The 17,947-nt window shown below is 33.2% G+C and overlaps 2 protein-coding genes across 4 annotated transcripts; both read left to right on the top strand.

Moving 5' to 3' along the window:
- On the top strand, positions 1,573-6,964 carry LOC109358888 (uncharacterized protein At3g03773). 2 transcript variants are annotated; one of them, XM_019603370.1, is made up of 6 exons: positions 1,573-1,691; positions 2,389-2,572; positions 4,977-5,136; positions 6,010-6,055; positions 6,163-6,208; positions 6,766-6,964. In XM_019603370.1, the coding sequence occupies exons 1-6, from the start codon at positions 1,687-1,689 to the stop codon at positions 6,880-6,882; spliced, it is 558 nt and encodes a 185-aa protein (XP_019458915.1). In that variant the 5' UTR covers positions 1,573-1,686; the 3' UTR covers positions 6,883-6,964. The 2 variants fall into 2 exon arrangements, with proteins under 2 accessions (XP_019458915.1, XP_019458916.1); XM_019603371.1 differs by having other exon boundaries at positions 1,574-1,691; positions 6,030-6,055.
- Positions 9,592-17,571, top strand: LOC109358886. Of its 2 annotated transcripts, XM_019603369.1 has the most exons (11): positions 9,592-9,742; positions 10,966-11,203; positions 12,480-12,581; positions 13,239-13,408; positions 14,380-14,513; positions 14,620-14,797; positions 15,303-15,709; positions 15,752-15,900; positions 16,125-16,237; positions 16,506-16,758; positions 17,284-17,539. In XM_019603369.1, exons 1-11 carry the CDS (start codon positions 9,681-9,683, stop codon positions 17,485-17,487), a joined length of 2,010 nt encoding a protein of 669 aa, XP_019458914.1. In that variant the 5' UTR covers positions 9,592-9,680; the 3' UTR covers positions 17,488-17,539. The 2 variants fall into 2 exon arrangements, with proteins under 2 accessions (XP_019458914.1, XP_019458913.1); XM_019603368.1 differs by having other exon boundaries at positions 15,303-15,900; positions 17,284-17,571.

Genomic DNA, 17,947 nt, shown 5'->3' with positions numbered 1-17,947 from the left:
CGACATGTACGAATGCCCACCCCACCTTCTTATTCTATGATATTAAGTACTCAATTCTTATATATTTCATTTTAAAGAATTAAAATGTTTTTTGTATTGATCATACTTTGTGTTATAATTGTTTTTGTGTTGAGAGTACTTTTCATGTTATAATAGTTTTTATATATATACTATATATAAAACCATATACATCTATATTTATCTATACTTCTATACTATATAATATCTATATACTATATATAAAGGTAAAACATGGTGTAACTTTCACCATGATGTAATTTCCACTTTCTATTTTGTCATTCACATTATTTAATTTTTATAAAAAAATCATATAATCATAATTAATCACTACCAACACATTAATTAACCACATCTCTCACCTTAAACTAAACTTACCATAAACATAAAAAAATATAATATAAAGTACACTGAATACAACAAATATATTCTAATTATAAAAAATGAAATATATAAAAGTTAAATACATAGTACCATGCAATATTAACCTGCAGACACAAAGTGACTGTACACACTAGTTATATATAAAGCCAAAACATATTATAACTACCTACATGAGATAATTTTCAGTTACCTATTTTGCCCTTATAATTAATAATTATTACAATATTTTTCTATAGAATAAAAAATATAAATGGAAGTTAGAAGAAATTATATCTACTAAATATATCAAACTACTGATGCAATTTTTAGCAATATCAATATTCATTTTTATATTTTTATTAAAAAATTATAATATTATATACAAAAAATATGATATAATTCTCTAAACTAAAATATATAAAATTAATTGTTCAATACTAAAAAGTAAGAATGTGGGTCGGCAGATACAGAGTGACTGCCTACACGCTAGTTTATTATAATGTGAAATTTAATGTGAGATATGTGGTTATTGTGTTATGATAATTACGTAAGATATGATTTTTTTTTGCAGAAATTAAAAATTGTTAATAGAAAAATAAAAAAATTGAAATTAGTCAAAAAATAGTAGTTACATCGTATTTTGTCTTCATATATAACTAGTGTGTCGATCGACATTTCGTGTCTATCTACTCACATTCTTATTTTTCTGATATGTATCATTTTGTGTTACATTTTTTAAAGAAAAATAATTTAATATAAGAAATGTTATATAGAAGCTTAATAGAGACCAAAGAGATAAGAAAATTAATCAAATATAGAATTAAATAAAGAAGATAAAAATAAGAAAATATATGGAAAAATAATAATGTATTATGAAAAAGAATAAAATTAATATTTGAAAGTTTATGATGGTTATTATTGGAGAAGTTAAAAAATGATAATTTTCGAATGTAAAAAATTATATCATAATAGTTACTTATAATTTTAGCTTTATATATAGTACAGAAGTATAATAGATATAAAAATATAGATATAAATATAAATATATAGAATTATAGATAATATAAAGTTGAATTTATATACACAGGACATTATTGATCAATTAATTTATATTGGTAGTCATAAATAATATAATTAATATGAGGGCAACCATCCCAAAAGAAACAAAGAGAGACAAAAATACCAAACAACAATCCAAAGAAAAGTTGACGTTACTGTTGTACTCACACATTTCATTCTTATTTCTCACTCACACTTGCACTCACAAATCACCCACTCCCATTTTCGTCTTCTTCTTCATACCAAATGAGGTACTCACTCGTGCTTTTGCACTTTCAATTTCTCACTTCCACAATACCCTCAATGTTTTTTTTTTAATTTTTTTTAAGTTTTTGCTATCAAAACCCATGAGCAATCCCAATATTGATGCACACTTGAGTTTAACATTGCCCCCATTTCTTTCTTTCGTTTTCTTTGTTTCCCCAAGGTTTTAAATCTGAACTACATATACATATAGGTAAGGTTTTGGGAGTAAAAAATATTATCGCTTGTTCGTCCCCTTCTTATCAAAATCATTTTTTTTGGGAAATTAACATTTGTTGAAATGTAGTTGCCCCATTTTTTGTTTAGTTTTTGTATGAGAAACTTTCTTGCCCCTTTTCATTATGGAACAAAGATCTGGTGTCTCAAACCATGTCACGGAAGCTGTCCCCGCCAATGAAAACATGACATGCCAGTTCAAAATTTAAACATTTATTATTATTGTTGTTTTTGCCTCATTGACAATGGGGCATGACAACATTTGAGATATGGTTTGAGACAACAGATCTTTGTTCTTCATGATGATGCTTTTGTTTTGCGTGTGTGTGAGAAACTAACTTTTTTTTTTGCAACAGTTGAAAATTCAACAGTTCCATGTTACAAGGCAAATCTATGCTGTTTTTGTTTGTTATACTTATTTATTTTAAATTCAACAGTTGAAATTTTTTGTTGTTGCTTTTGTATCAGTCGCCATCCTGAAGTTCTGTGGGCACAACGTTCTGATAAGGTTTATCTCACTATTGCACTGCCTGATGCTAAGGATGTTTCTATTAAGTGTGAGCCTCATGGTTTGTTTACTTTCTCTGCTTCTCATGTTCAAGGTGATTCCTACAGCTTTACCTTAGAACTTTATGGCCCGATTTCGCCCGAGGTGAGCTCTTTCATTTCCATTTTACACCATATTGACATTAACATAATGTAATATAATTTTCACATGATTTGTGTTATGTAAGCATGATGATGGTGGCAAAGCTTTAAGGCGGGTTGTATGCATTTCTAGTTGCAATTATTTGTGATCTACATAGATTTGCCTTTTTCTTTCATTGTCTTGGTATTTTGTACTCCTTTAAACTTTTGTGTTTGGAATCTATGTAATTATGATTTGTGAGTGTTTTGGACCATTTTTTATTTTATCTTTGTTTGCCTTGTGACCTAGAGGTCATGGTTTCAAATCTTGGAAATGACTCGCTTGCGAGGGTAAGGCTATGTACATCTATCTCCAGACCCCACTAGGTGGGAGCCTCGTGCACTTGGCCACCCTTTTGGATGGTCAAATGATACTTTATATGTAAATGAGATTCTTGAGATCATAAACTTAATGAGATGTATATAGAAGAGGGGAACTCTAGATCATCCCGGCTCAAAGAGAATAGATGAAACACTCACGATAGATCTGGTGAGAGGACCAACTGGAATGTCGTGACCCACGTAACTAAAGAGATCCTTGGCAGCCACTCTCTACAATCAAGAACATCATTTTTAGTGAGAAACATGGTGGTTTTTTCCCGAGGGGATTCAAAAGTGAAGAACACAGAGAGAGATAGTTTTGTTTGTTTTCATTTTGTTTCTTTTATTTTTCTGATTCTGGTTGTTCTTTTTGGGATCTATTGTCTCCATTTAACAGAGCTTTAGAGTGGTAAAACAGTAATTAAGTTAGGTTTGATGTTGTCTTGTTGGCGTAAGGTCTATTATGCTTTGTAACTGTTCGATTGGTCATCTTTTGTGGGTTTCAAAGTGGTCGGAGCGAATAGAGTGAAAGTGAGAAATCAAGGTTTTGGTTCAAGGTTGTCAGAGTGAACTGGTTAGAGAGCGATCAAGATCTCTAAGTAACTTGAGTAGTGGTGTCTTCATCCCTTGTCTATCATGAAGGCGCTTTCACAAGTATGAACCTCTTATGCGCTTCCTTCATCCAAAGATTTTTATACCACATTCCTTTTGGTTCTGCATATATCAAGGCATCGTGGTGTCCTTGATGTGTCAAACTACACTGAAGAGGCATAGGTCCACTACACGTCCTACTATCTCACTTCAATCTTTGCTTTGAGTGTGTTTATTTTGTTGTACACGCTTTTGTAGATGTTTAAGGATTTGGTCTCAAACAGTGATCTTCTTAGTAATAAGTTCTTACCCTCTTGGATTGTGACATTGTTCTGGTTCTTTCTATCGGGACAATTTGAAGTTTATCTTAATTTCATCTAAACAATATATGATAATTCCACCTGCCTGGGTGGTGCAATGGAAGCAAGCTGCATCTTCTTGAATCGGACTTGTTTGATTGCTTGGTAAACCTTGTGGGTGGATGGCCATACCATTTGCTTCTGGTCTGAAAGTAGCTTGGGTCCTGAAGCGGGCTATGCTCATGTATGGATTGTGTAACATGTTCGTTACTGCCCCAACTGCTATGATAATAAAAAAATGGCCGGTCCGATGCATTAAGCTCCCACCTAGGCTATGTTTGGGAGTTATGAGGGAAAATGATGAAGAGGAATCAAGGGGTAAGGAGGGGGGAGGAAGGGAAGGAGAAAGGAAGGTAAATCAAAGTAAACCTCTCCCTTGTTTGGGAGTGTGAAATTTAGATGGCAGGAGACTAAAGTAATGATAATGCAAGTATATTGTTTTACTTTCTCTTTAAAAATCTAATTAACAATTGGAAATGAATAAAAATGTAATTATTAAATTTTACTAAAGGCATTTAGATATTTTGACATGTTTGTCTCCAGAAAACCCCAAATTGGGGAAACCATGAAAATGAGCATGTGAAGGGTTTTAGAGGGCTTCAGAAAACCTTCAAAACATCTCCCTCTCTTTCCCCCAACTCTCAAACAAGCGAGACATTATCCAAAGCCACCCCTTCCCCCTCTAAAACAAGACTCCCAAACATAGCCTTAGTGGTGTTTAGGGTGGGTAGACATGGTCTTACCCCTACAAGCAGAGAGGTTTTTTCTTGGACTTTAACCTGTGAGTGTGACCTCTATAGGTCATAAGGCAATAACTTTACTGCTGTGCCAAGGCATATAGTCAACTGCATTGCATAATCAATTAAGTAAAAAAAGAATATATGATGATTCTGCTTAATTTTATTTTGTTGAAACTAACCAAGGTAGTGCAAGTTATGATGCATGAAACTTTAAATTTGTGATTGTTGCATGCAGGGCTGTAAGACAATATATGATGCCTTCGTGCAAACAAAATAGTTTTGATTTCTTTTGATATCATTATATCAAAATTTGAAAAGGTTGGATGCTCATAGCAGACATTTGTATTTTGATTTATAGGGTTGTAAAAATAAAACCGGTTTAAGGAACATACTATGCTCAGTTCAGAAAGCGCAGAAAGGTTGGTGGAAGAGGCTGCTGAAGTCTGAAGAGAAACCTGCTCCATATCTCAAGGTTGATTGGCACAGATGGTGTGACGAGGATGATGAAGAATCAGCTTGTAAGCTTGAATAACTTCTCCTAGATGCATGATTTATCATGTTGACGTTTCCTTAAATTCTTACTCTGGAATCACACATGAGAGTTTGCACCTGTTTGCATACATTTATTATCATGTTACTGTTAAGAATATTCTTGCAATTGTGTTCAATGTTTCAACTTACAGTAGAAACTTCTTCACTTTGACGATACTTAAGATCCTAAGATTTGTATGATAATGATAGAGTCATTTTTACCTTGATATAGCATTGAACAGAATATTTGCATTCATATTTGTTGTTGCAATTATTATTATAGATATCATTATTTTGAGTTTTCTGCAGTTCTGTTTAAGTGGCTAAAACTTGTCCAGATCTTCTTCCTCCCTTATGAAAAGATGCTTACTAATTCAATCTTACCTGCTTCTGTTTATTAGCTGCTTCTTAGTTATGTAGACGTCTAATGATGTAGGACAGCGAACTGCTCAGGATTTCATGGATTAGGGCCTTCATTGATGAACAAACCAATTAAGGGTAAAACATTGTAGATTAAGGGGCTATTGTAGTTATGTTACGTAAAGCATGGTAGTGAAAGCTATAAATGAGCTTTAACTGTTAATGTTCAAGAGAATGACCATACATAATGAAACTTGTGGCAGATTTATGTAGCCGAACTGATATTTTGACCATCCAATTCGGAAGTTACTATGTACTGCTTTGGGGTCACCTCCAGCCATCCAATGGCACTCTAACATGAAGTTATTTTATTCCCATAATTTGCTTCGCATGTCAGATCACTTGGACCATCATGTTTTCTAATTTGCATCAGCATTAAGTGTTTGAAGATTTAAATTAACTTGATTACTTCTTCTGGGTATTTAACCTGTCTCATTCAGCTTTTGTTGATCTTTTGCAGCTGATGCTGACGATGATGATGCCAGGGTAAATCAATATCTTCTGGTTACCACATTTAATGAAGTTAAATACTTAAATAGTATAACAGACCTTTTGATACTTAATCTCGTACAATGCATCTTGTTCTTTTGCAGTTTGCCGGTGAAGATGGTGAAAGCAGTGATGACGAAGGAATGTTATGTGAGTATCCCCCTTGTATCTTTACTTCAATCATAATTACAATGATGCTTTCAATTTCTCACTGAAATGGTTTTAGCTGGTAACATTGATCCATATGAAGAAATATGCTGAGTTCATTTAAGCTCTCTGGTCTCCATTATTTGGTTAGATACTAAGAACATGCATGCCTTCTGCTATGTTTCTATCACTTTTCATGCTATAATAAGTATAAAGTCTTTCCCACAATTACATATTTTCAAGTGGTAAGACTTCTGGGAAGTGATTTTATAATCAAAACAACTGTTTGACCTTGTAACATGCGGGAGCACATCTGCTGTCTCACAAGTTGTGTCACTGCATGTACCATCTGCCTGTGATTGGTTGAAAAAATGTATAAATAACTATTTTTTTGACCAACCACATCTGGTGGCACATGCAGTGACACAACTTGGAGGACAGCAGATGTGTACCCGTAACGTAGCTAAAATCATAAACTTGGTTGCCCTTTCACCCCTTCTTTATTTTATTGTGATTTTTCTTCCCATCTTATACCTAACATAAATGGAAATTATTTGCAGATCTCCCTGACTTGGAAAAGGCTAGAGTGTAGTTATAACAAAGATCTAAGCAAGTATTCTTATGATGGAGTCATATTAAACTATTTAGATAGGTACACTAGGGTAGAGTACTTTTGATAAAATGAAGTTTAGCATCATTGTGACTGTCCTGTATATAGAATCTAAGTATTGCTCTAAAAAACATAGGCAGCCTTTGATCTTTTGACTGTTTGGTACCATTTTTTGATCTTTTGACTGTTTGGTACCATTTTCTGGCTTCTGACTATGCTTCTTGATGCTCTTTCTGGTTGCATCATACATATAATTGAATTTGGAGTATCCAACTTTCAAGCAACTCACAAGGAAAAAGACTTGGATAAAATGAGTTTATATGGAATGTGTGCAAATAAGGATGTTTTAAGTTTCAGATCATTGAATGAGTTGAGATTTTGATGCTTTTAACTTATGGAGAGTGAATATATTTTTACTTATTAATTTTATAGACTTATTTTAGAGGAGTATAATTCGGTCTTGAAGGTAGTGGTGGATATCCACCCAACCATTAGAGCCTATAGGCCTTGTCTATAGTGTCCTTTTATGACTCACTCCTCATCTTAATGAAATATGATATCACCATGCAAAGAAGGGAAGCAGAGAAGTTGAGAAGTTTTAATAATATTATTACAATTATCTTTTATTGTTATTTTTCTCTCATATCAAATAATATAAAACCGTTAAAGAGATGATTTATTAGTTAGGCAAAATTAGATATCAGATATTGTACAAGTCCAAGGGTTGAAGTTTAATTCCTAGGGGTAATTTGTTGGGAATGAAAATCCATGATAAAAGAATATGCTAATAAGAATCTAAAAATACAAAATAATTGGAAAATTTAATCTAATTTGTAACTTCTTTCTCCTTACCCTATTTGTCATCTCTTTCTCTCCTTATTTTTTACTCTTCAACCTATCATAGTAAGCAATTAACCCACTTGTTGGTTAATAATGCTTTTGACACCCCTCTCATTTTTTTTTCAAAATGAAAATCTCAAAATATCCATGCCCACTTCCTTTCTTCCCCTTTGTTGTTTTTTCACTCCCACACCATTCCTTTATTATATTCCATCCTCCCACCATCATCACCCTTCTATCCAAACCTCAATTAGTGTTTATTTTTTCCATCCTTAACCCTTCCATCACCCATACACACCACTTGAATCATTGCAGACAATGAAGATGCATCACTAAGCCTTCTACAAGGTCCATATTAAGTAAGTTATCAAAATTGACCAAATAACCCTACTTGAGTCATAGGGTAGGGTGGTCAAATGGTAAGGGTGAATGACTTAGAGCGTGGAGTAATCAAAAGGCTGATAATTCAAATTCCACCCACCATAAAATACTAATATAATAATATTTGCATATAAAAAGAAGACTAGATAACCATACAAAACTCTAATTGTAAAATTGTGAAAACAATTCAAAAACCAGCTTATAAAAATAAAAAACTATCACATGATTATTTTTTTGGTTTCCCACATATATCCTCACACTAGAAGCAATCATGTCCGAACCAGGAACATCCAGATCTATGTGAGGCCAACTCTCCCAGAGGACATTTTTTTCATCCACAAGACTCGAACCGAGATCTTACTTAAAGGGAATCAAACATGTACCACTTGAACAAACTCTGATTGATACATGATTTCTTTTAAAAATGAGACCACCATAGTTAAAAAGTATATTGTTGTAGAAAATTATGGTGGAAATAAAATATTGTAAAAAAATGAAAACCTTACTAGATGGTTAATTATGGCAAAATCAGATTTGGATGACCTTTACAAGGTTATCTTACTCAGAATGGGGGATTTCCTGTTGGTAACAAGTTTAGCTTAAATTTCGAAAGTAAAATGTTGAAAGATTACTCCTATTGTCTAAAAATCAAGAAAAATGAAACATGCACAAGATATATGTTAATGCGTCAGAAATGCTCCTAATAGGATCAAGACACACCGAGTGTGCTCTACAATGACCCCAATTTTACAAGAGATTGCCGAGATCCACTAAAAAGGGAAAAAAAATGTATTCATCGAAAATATACGAGTTCCTATTATATTATTTACCATTCGTTTTTACTCTTAAAAATTTAATACGAATGAATGATAGATTATGTACTAATTATACAAGTATCTGACAATGCAGCGGAACCACACAGACAAGGATAGTGTTGTCCTGTTCCCAAACCCACAATATTTGCATATACCCATGTGAGTATTGAGTACTTACGGATACCAATGAGTTTTTAATTTTATTTATATATCTATATACTTTGTACTAATTAATATATAAAAATAATTATTACATAAATAATATGATAAATATATAATGATAGTCAAATAAATGTAATTTATTATAAAATAATAATAAAAGATATATAATTTTAAAATAATAATAGAAAACTATAATATATATCAAAGTTTAATTGAAAATTAAATTTATAAATTTACAGTCTTACATGAAGAATATTATAAAACTTATTCTCACCCATAAACTATCATTGTAATATTTATTTCGGGTACCCACGTTTTTTTTTTGTTAACATTAAAGAATTATATAACTTATAGTATAGGAGAATGTTGCTTCACAAAAAACCATTAGTTTCTGAGCCAATTATTTCTTCCCCGAGAACCGCAGTAGACAATAATGTAGATAGATCTAAGGAGGATAAGAAGAACACTGTTACATTGCATGCTTCAGTTTGCATGACAATAATGACGTGGCAACACCTGAACCCGCCACGTATCACCTTCTATATTCTATAAAATTAAACCATAACATTTCGATTTTCGGTGTCTTCTTACGTTACTAAATAAATTGAGATAGAAAGAAAAAATAGATCATTGCTCGAAGAAGAAGAAACCGCGACGTTGAGTTATTATGGCAATGAAACTAAAGTATCTGTCCTCCTTTGCTGAGGATGTTGTCAAGAGATGTTCAGAGTAATATACTATTTCTCCCGTGTTTTAAATTGCGGTTTATGTGTATCAGAATTGCGGGAAATGTGGTCACATATGTGATTGTAGAGTACAATTTAAAACACGACTTGTTATCGACTTTATGTAATTGTTATTTTTAAATTGGGGTTGTAAATTGTGTCACAACATCATAGTTTTGGTGGTTTTTACGAATATAACTGTGTTTGGAGTCGGATCAGTTATATGTTTCTGTAATTATTATAGTAAGTGCAGTGCAACTACAACCTAATATGGTCATAATCATAACATAACACTACCATATATAGAGAGGCTACAAATTTAAGCGTTCTTGAACTATTTTTTTCAACAAAAACAATCAACTCAAAAATGGCCCCAAGAGGATCTTTTCCGTGATGGCTTAGTTTGGTTTATTTGTAGGTTTCTAGATATGTTGGTGTATTACTAATGTTTTTTATCTCCAAATTTGTCATATAAAGACTATATGTAATGGAAATGTTTCTTTTACATTCTTACAACCTACCAAGACAACTATGGGATAACATTTAGTACTCCTACCTTGTGTTAAAAGCCAAAGTTGTCGTTGTAGGTAGTACATATAACCCTGCTTATTTTACAAACTTGCATGTTCCAAGGGAAATTCTACACACCTTAAATCATTACTTTTCACAATGGATGAATCCTTCAGCCTATTACAGATGTACCATCCTTTCTGGTGTGTATAGAATTGTCTGAATTCTAATAGACTGGTCTTTACTTATGAAGCTGGACACTTATGCTATGTTTGGGAGTCTAGTTCTGGAGGGGAGGGAAGAGAAAGGGAAGGTTTGGAGCCATAAAATACAATTGTGAAATGGTTCTGAAGCCCCTTCCATTTCCATTATTTTCCCTCCAAAACCCAACTTGAGTGTTAATTTGTGCATTGAGATTTGAAGGGGAAGAAAGGAAAATAGAAAGCTTTAAAGCTATTTCATAAGTGTGTTTAATGGCTCCCAAACCTCCCATTTCCCTCTAAAACCCAACTCATAAATGGACCTATCCCTTAGGTGTCAAAAGTTGTGGTTGTAGGTTCTATATATTTATGCAAATGTGTGAATCTCACTTTAGATATAATGAAACTCTAATGTTACTTATAGGAATTTAATCATAAGATGCACATTTACAATTCCACATATATTATTATCAGATAAACTTTGTGTGAATTCTAATAAATGCTTGCTTTTCCTTAGTAAGCTGGACACTACGGTAGAGAAATTGGTTGAAGAGTTTGAAGCTGGATGGAACCCGGATTATAAAGGAAACTACTGCAAAAACTTAGTGGAATTTTGCAGTGGGATGGCTCTGAGTGTAATGTGCCACAACATTGAGGAAAAGATCAATGATGGTTCATTTAGCAGGTTGACATATGATATGATGCTAGCTTGGGAAAGACCTAGCTACTATGACGAACACGACCCCAATCCAACGGTGATATTCATCTTCTATATAAAGTTACATACCTAGTTACTAACATATAAGCTGTTACTTGGTGAAACATAAATTCCTTTGTTAGTGTGTGTGCTTTTCTCTTAAGTTCTTGTGAAGTATGCACACCATAATGATAAATTCATTTGAAAGATTGAAATGTTCAAAGATATTCCATGAATATTATCATATTTGCTTGTTTTTTAGTTTGCTTTAGGCACTATCAAATAGCGAGATTATTAAGAATTAAGTGTTGTCATGTTTACAACTATAATTAAATGCTAGTAAACCATAGTTTCTTTGTCAGAATTTTACGCCGAGCCAGTTGGTATGTTTTCTGATTCTTGATGGATGAATGATTTATATCTCTTACTGTGCTCATCTAGATGAAGTTTTTTCGAAGGTGCACGCAATTTTTCCTTGCTATGTAGCAAAAATAAAAGTTAGTATTCTTGGTACTTGAGAAGCACCAAGAGGTGTGGTTGAGTCAATAGATGACTTTGTATTAGCCGAAAGGAAGTAGGGAAAATGAAAGGTTGAATTTATATAGGCAGCATGAATGCTCTGTACTCTGTAGAATGATGCTAAATGATAAGAGTTTTTCACATATGATGAAAAAGTAAATCAAGCCAAGAATGTTGTGATTGAATCATGTCCATCCGCAAAAAAAAGCGGAATAATATCCCCCCATTCAATAGAACCATTGATCAAATGGGATATTCCACCAAGAAAAGCGTGGGTGTTTAATTAGTTGATTGAAAACTGTTGACAGTGATATAGTTACAACTTACAAAAATGAACTTTATACTGCCTGGATTGATGAAAAATCGAGCATATCAACTGTCAAATTAGCAGTTACACTTTCATCCTTAACTTGATAAGTATCCTATAGATGGGAGTGGTTCGATATCGATCTTTCTCTCAGAACACACATTTCCTATCATTTACCATACTCTTTGTCTTCAATATTTAATTAGTGAAGTTTAATTGGCTGTGACATGAAGCATATCATCTCTTAGTTTCTGTCTTGCAAAATCTGTTGCCACAAGATAATTGAGGCCGCATCTAGGCACTACCAGATTTCGTAGTATGAATTTATGTGTCATTGAACATTAGTCTAAGATTTGATGATAAGAAAAGGTGCAAACAAGGATCTGCTACTGCTTGGTCTCAACTTTTGCATTATCACATCTAAGATTTGAACTCAAGTTTTTTTGCTTTTTGTCTTCTATAATTGATCAGATTAGATGGTATTATATATATTTTTTGAGGTTTTCAGGAAACAATAGCAAAGGAGAAAGAAGAAAGGAGTATAGCCGTGAATGCCGCTAAAGAACAGGAAGATATCCCTCTTTTTTATTCAGATATCATGCCCCTCCTTGTAAGACCATCCTTTTCCCTCATTTTTTAGATTATTAGATTAGCCAATACAAATAATGGGTTTATGTAAGGACAATGGAAAAGATAAAATAGTGAATTAGAATAATATGAGATATTGAAAACCTCACCTTTTATATCATTAAGTTAGAGAATACAAATAATGGGTTTATTTATGGACAGAGGAAATAGAGACTTAGATAATAGGATATGATGATGATGTGATGAGAAATTGATACAAGATAAACCTAAGACTCTTATTTAGACTAGTATGAGAAACTTTGTTCTAATTAAATAAGGAAACAAATAATGAGATCATGCTAAAATAAATAGAAAATAGCTTCTAAGAAATCTTATAAGATACTCTGAAGTATTCTCTCATACAAGAAGGATACTTTAAAATACTCTTCAGAAATTGTAACACCCTAAACCTTCTATATCCTTTCTTTGTAATCTTAAGTTTAAATTACAGGCTTTTGAAGCTCTTCTCTTCTTAATGAGGCTCCTTACTCCTTGAATATTATTGTCTTTAAAAAGGATTGTCAGTGTTTTGTTGCGTCGGAAATATTATAATTTTAGGTGTAAGATGTTTTGCTGTCATAAGTTACTCCTCCTTTGTGCATTTTGTTTTCTAATAATTTTTGAAACACTACCTTGCCAGGTTACAAATGAGCCCAGTATTGGAGAAGATGCATTTGTATGGTTAGGATCATTAGTTCCATTGGTTTCAGATGTAGCAAATGGAAGGTTCACTTTTGAAACTCTAACAGCAACAACAGGCTTCCGACTACATTTTCCAGCATACGACATGTTCTTAAAAGAAATGGACAAGTAACGTATCGATCTGATAGAGGATTGGATTTTTTTCTAGTTTACTTTCATGCATCCATAATTCAAATTTATAATTGATAGGAAATCCTACTGTGCTTTTAGGCTTCATAAACTTTGTCTGATTTAGTATATATGGTACATAAACAAATAAGACATGCTTGATATGAAATTATGAATTATCCAAGCAGTCTTGAGATCTGCATGCCAACAGAAACATTAGGATCGCACAACATTAGTTGGTTAAGGGAGTGGATTGGCCTTACTGAAATGATAGAATATATGATATAGATTAAAAATGTTACATGATTAGGGAAATATTTGGTATATTTATTGACCACAAATAAAATAATGGATGTTGTGGTTAAAAAGAGAAAATTGTAAGTAGTGATTGGAAAAAACAGAAGAGTCTATTCTTTCTGAAAAAATGGGTGGATCGATTTATATCTTTGGATAGAAGATAATCTTCATTATAAGCCCTAATCTTTTACTTTCCCTAGCTAGATCAATTATATGGTACATGCTGCACAATTTTTTTTTGTATAACAAAGGATATCCTCTCACCCTATAGGTAAAGAACTAATCCCTTTCGGAGTGCGTAGATGCCCCTCTTGCTCCCAGGAGTCGAACCCTTGAACTTTTGGTCTATTTGAGGATTCAGTGAGGCATTACACCAATAGACCAACGCCTTGTTGGTACATGCCACAATATGATATTGTTGAATTTTTATTGTAGCTGTATATGGATATTTATCAAATTGGTTGCTGATATAGAACAAACTGATATAAGGTTGACGAAGCAATAATTTGAAGTTTCTAGTCTATTCTTTCAAGATATTTGACATGTAGAAAAAGCAGGAACTCCTTCCATAACTTCAATACTACAACCAGAATATGCCATGATATAAATCAGAATTCATGTGTAGAAAAATCACTTCCTTATTATCCTTTATTTCTAAATTCATGATTCTATAGGTGTATAAGACATTTGCAGAAACAAGCAACACCAACTGGTGTCGAACTGGCTGATGATGAATATATATTACACGTTGAAGGAACCGCCAGCAGTCAGAGAGTAGTCCGCCACATCAGAGGAACAAGTTGGCCTGGTCTGAAGTTTGGTTTTTCTGACTATTATTTTTTTTATAGTCATTGGAGTACAGTAGATTAATTTACTCATAATCTTGTGAATGATGCTTTGATTTTAATTGCCAGGAAGGCTTACACTGAGTAACTACGCTCTTTACTTTGAGTCCTCTGGTGTAATAAAGTACGATGATGCTCTCAAAATAGACTTGTCTAAAGATATCGAGCAGAGTGTTAAACCAGTAGCCACAGGTCCCTGGGGAGCTCAACTTTTTGACAAGGCCATAGTCTACAATTCAGCTGATTTGTAAGGACACTAGTATATCTCTTTTTATGATCTTCCATAAATATTTTGGAACCATGCATGTAAAATGCATATCTAAATATCAGGTAAGGGATAAAGTTCCAAAAAAATATGTGCATGCTTATATATCGCTTACAGAAAATACTTGGCTTCTGATAATTCAGCAAGGTACCCCATATAGTTTCTGAGTTCTAACTAAAGCTCTAACTGCAAATTTTTACCATCACAATCTATTGAATGAACTAAAATCCCAAAGGAAAGTAAACTACATTTGTGGAATTATGTATCTGATGAGTATCAAAATGATCTTAAAGATGGTCAAAGGTAATCTTTTGCTTGGGAAGTAAGTCTGTCATCACCTGCCTTATTTTCCTAGGCATGGTTTAAATACATGTTCGCTATTCCTCTCATTGCCGATTGGTTTTGAGATGAAACCTTAACAAATATAGTAATTATGACTAATCATTTTGTTAGTAATATAAATAAATATTTCTTCTGAATTTTCTAGATCAGAGGATATTGTAATAGAGTTTCCAGAGCTTACAAGTTCCACCAGACGTGACCATTGGCTTGCACTGATACGGGAAATAATGTTTCTGCATCAGTTTTTATCTAAGTACAACATAAAAAGCTCAATACAATCATGGGAGATGCATGCAAGGACAATGTTGGGAATCATAAGGCTGCATGCAGCAAGAGAAATGCAAAGAATATCACCGCCGGTGCCAACGAAATTCCTAATATTTTCTTTATATAACGAGGTACCGAAGGGAGATTACGTGCTGGAAGAGATTGCCGAAAATCTCAATAAGATCAATAGTGGACACTCATGTAGTGCAAGTTCAATCCTCAGGAATATGAACATTTCTAGGAACATAGTTTCGGATGTTATAGTAGAAGAGGCAACTCAAGCAGATGACAGTCCTCTTGTTTTAGATGACAGTCCTCTTGTTTTAGATGACAGTCCTCTTGTTTTAGATGATAGTCCCTCGTTACATACTGCTATCGATCAATCTCGGGAGGAAGAAAAGGAAGTTCTCATTGCTAAAGCTACCACTGAAGAATTAAAGGATGAAGGAGTCACTGATGCTGTTCTGGTTTTAACGGTAAAAATTTAACTTAAAGTTTATAAGTAACCTCAATTTCTGATCTTCCATGAGCAGTAATGCATGGCACACAATCTTGTAAGTGTTATTGTTTGCCTGAAAAAGTGTTTTAACTTTTAAGATGTTATTCTGCTTTTGAGAATCAGTTTACATGATTGTCTTAAAGTGGAAAGGATGGGAGACTTAACAAATAATCTTTTGTTTTCTCTGATTTTGTTGTATAGGAACTACTAAAGCCACTTAAAAGTGTGGTCCCTAAGTTTCAAGAAATCTTCACATGGGAAAGGCCAAGAAATACTCTTGCTGTTCTTGCTGCATCTCTTATAATTACCTTCATGTAAGTTCTTTATTTGTTTTAGCTTATATACTTGATAAATTGTGTAAATGCTTAAATATTTTTCATGACCAATTCTACCATGAGCGAGTTTTGCTCATAAGTATCTGGTACACGGTACATGGTTCACTTGGTTACGCAGTTCATCATTTTTACATTAATTTCACGAGACTTTCTTTATGATGTACCCAGTAAGTGGTACACGGTACTATGAACTCGATATACGCTATGTAGGGTAAATGAGTGAATTAACACGACTTAGACAATGCAGGGAGTGGGTTGGCAAGGCGATTGCGGCCTTCTTGATTTGGGTAGTGGTAATGATGCTTGAGTTAAGACGAAAAAGGATTAACGAAAAATGCAACGAGTTAGTAATCAGTCGATCAAGTATGTCTTCGGATCAGTCTACAATGGAAAGCATTGTCTCAGCCCAGCATGGATTCTATACTCTTCATGAGATGTTGCAGATAGCAAACATAGCAATACTAAAGATATGGTCAATACTAATTTCCAAGGCTGATAAGGTACTTTCTTGTAAAAGATGTTATCCTACAGTTATCTTTACATTTGTATTGAAGTGTATCTGTTTTAATTTGCTCAAGTTTCAATGACAGAGATAATGGATAGTAGAATAAATACACTTTGAGGTCAATGATCTATTAGGAACAGATGTTAAACCCATTGGCTTATATAATAGGGGACCTTGTATACAAGATTGTTCTTTTCCTGAGACTGCACTTCCAAATATTTTCAACCTCTTTGTGATGCTTTATTTTAGTTGAAACTGCTGAATATATGATGTGATGGATCACATCTGCTTTCCCACAATGTGTGTCAGTCTATATGTCATCAACTATGATTGATTAAAAACAATGTATTTAAGTTAAAAGTTTAATAATTAAATATTTTTCTGACCAATCATAACTGATGGCACATGGAATGATACATTTTGTAGGACAATAGATGTGATGGGTACTTGTTGATTTCAATTTGCATGTTATTGTCTAATTGGTTTTAATAAACATAAATCATCGTTTTTATTATGGCAGCATGCAAATACAGTAATGGTAGCAATGATTGGTGCTGCAGTCTTATTAGCAGTAATTCCATTCAAGTACTTCCTAATGGGTGCAATATTGCAAAGCTTCATAATGACATACCCTAAGACAGGGAAATCTTCTGGACCAGGGAACAGAAGATTGAAGGAATGGTGGGATTCAATTCCTATAGTTTCTGTTCGTGTAGCAGACTAGTGAAAGTGCTAAATATTTCTCATAAATTGTTGCTTATAACATTGTCTTGTGTGTGAGTTAATATTTGTAGTCTTTGGGTGTAAAAGAAAAAATGTGGGTACTTGAGAACAATAGAGGAGAAACACATGTATGAGAATCATAAAAATAAATGATATTGGAATTTGATTAGTTCTTGTAGAGATTAGGTTAAATTAGAAAAATTAGGTAAGCATTGATTATCATGGTATCCCTTCATGTGCAACAACACATTCTATCTTTTAAGTATCTCATTTCAGGTTGGGGGTAAATATTTTGGTACTTTGAAAGATTGAATTTGCCAATATAAAAATGGACATAACATTTGCTCCCATTATCGAGGTTTATGATGTTTTTAAAGACTTAGTTTGTGGTAGAAATTTTTGAGGGATTAAGTTGGTGAACATCCAATTTTTCAAAATTCAAGATTTCCTTGTACTCTTCA

This window comes from Lupinus angustifolius, chromosome LG10 (assembly GCF_001865875.1).
Source record: "Lupinus angustifolius cultivar Tanjil chromosome LG10, LupAngTanjil_v1.0, whole genome shotgun sequence".
NCBI lineage: Eukaryota > Viridiplantae > Streptophyta > Magnoliopsida > Fabales > Fabaceae > Lupinus > Lupinus angustifolius.
The sequence above is the reverse complement of the archived record's forward strand: the minus strand, read 5'-3'. Positions and strand labels throughout refer to the sequence as shown.

Bases quoted from the DNA above. Each gene is read 5' to 3' on its own strand.
- LOC109358888 (XM_019603370.1), top strand. The intron at 5,137-6,009 runs GTAAGCTTGAAT...TGTCTCATTCAG, and splicing joins GGATGATGAAGAATCAGCTT to CTTTTGTTGATCTTTTGCAG. The intron at 6,056-6,162 runs GTAAATCAATAT...GTTCTTTTGCAG, and splicing joins CTGACGATGATGATGCCAGG to TTTGCCGGTGAAGATGGTGA.
- LOC109358886 (XM_019603368.1), top strand. From the start codon at position 9,681: ATGGCAATGAAACTAAAGTATCTGTCCTCCTTTGCTGAGGATGTTGTC. The intron at 11,204-12,479 runs GTGATATTCATC...TGAGGTTTTCAG, and splicing joins AACACGACCCCAATCCAACG to GAAACAATAGCAAAGGAGAA. The intron at 12,582-13,238 runs GTAAGACCATCC...CTACCTTGCCAG, and splicing joins CAGATATCATGCCCCTCCTT to GTTACAAATGAGCCCAGTAT.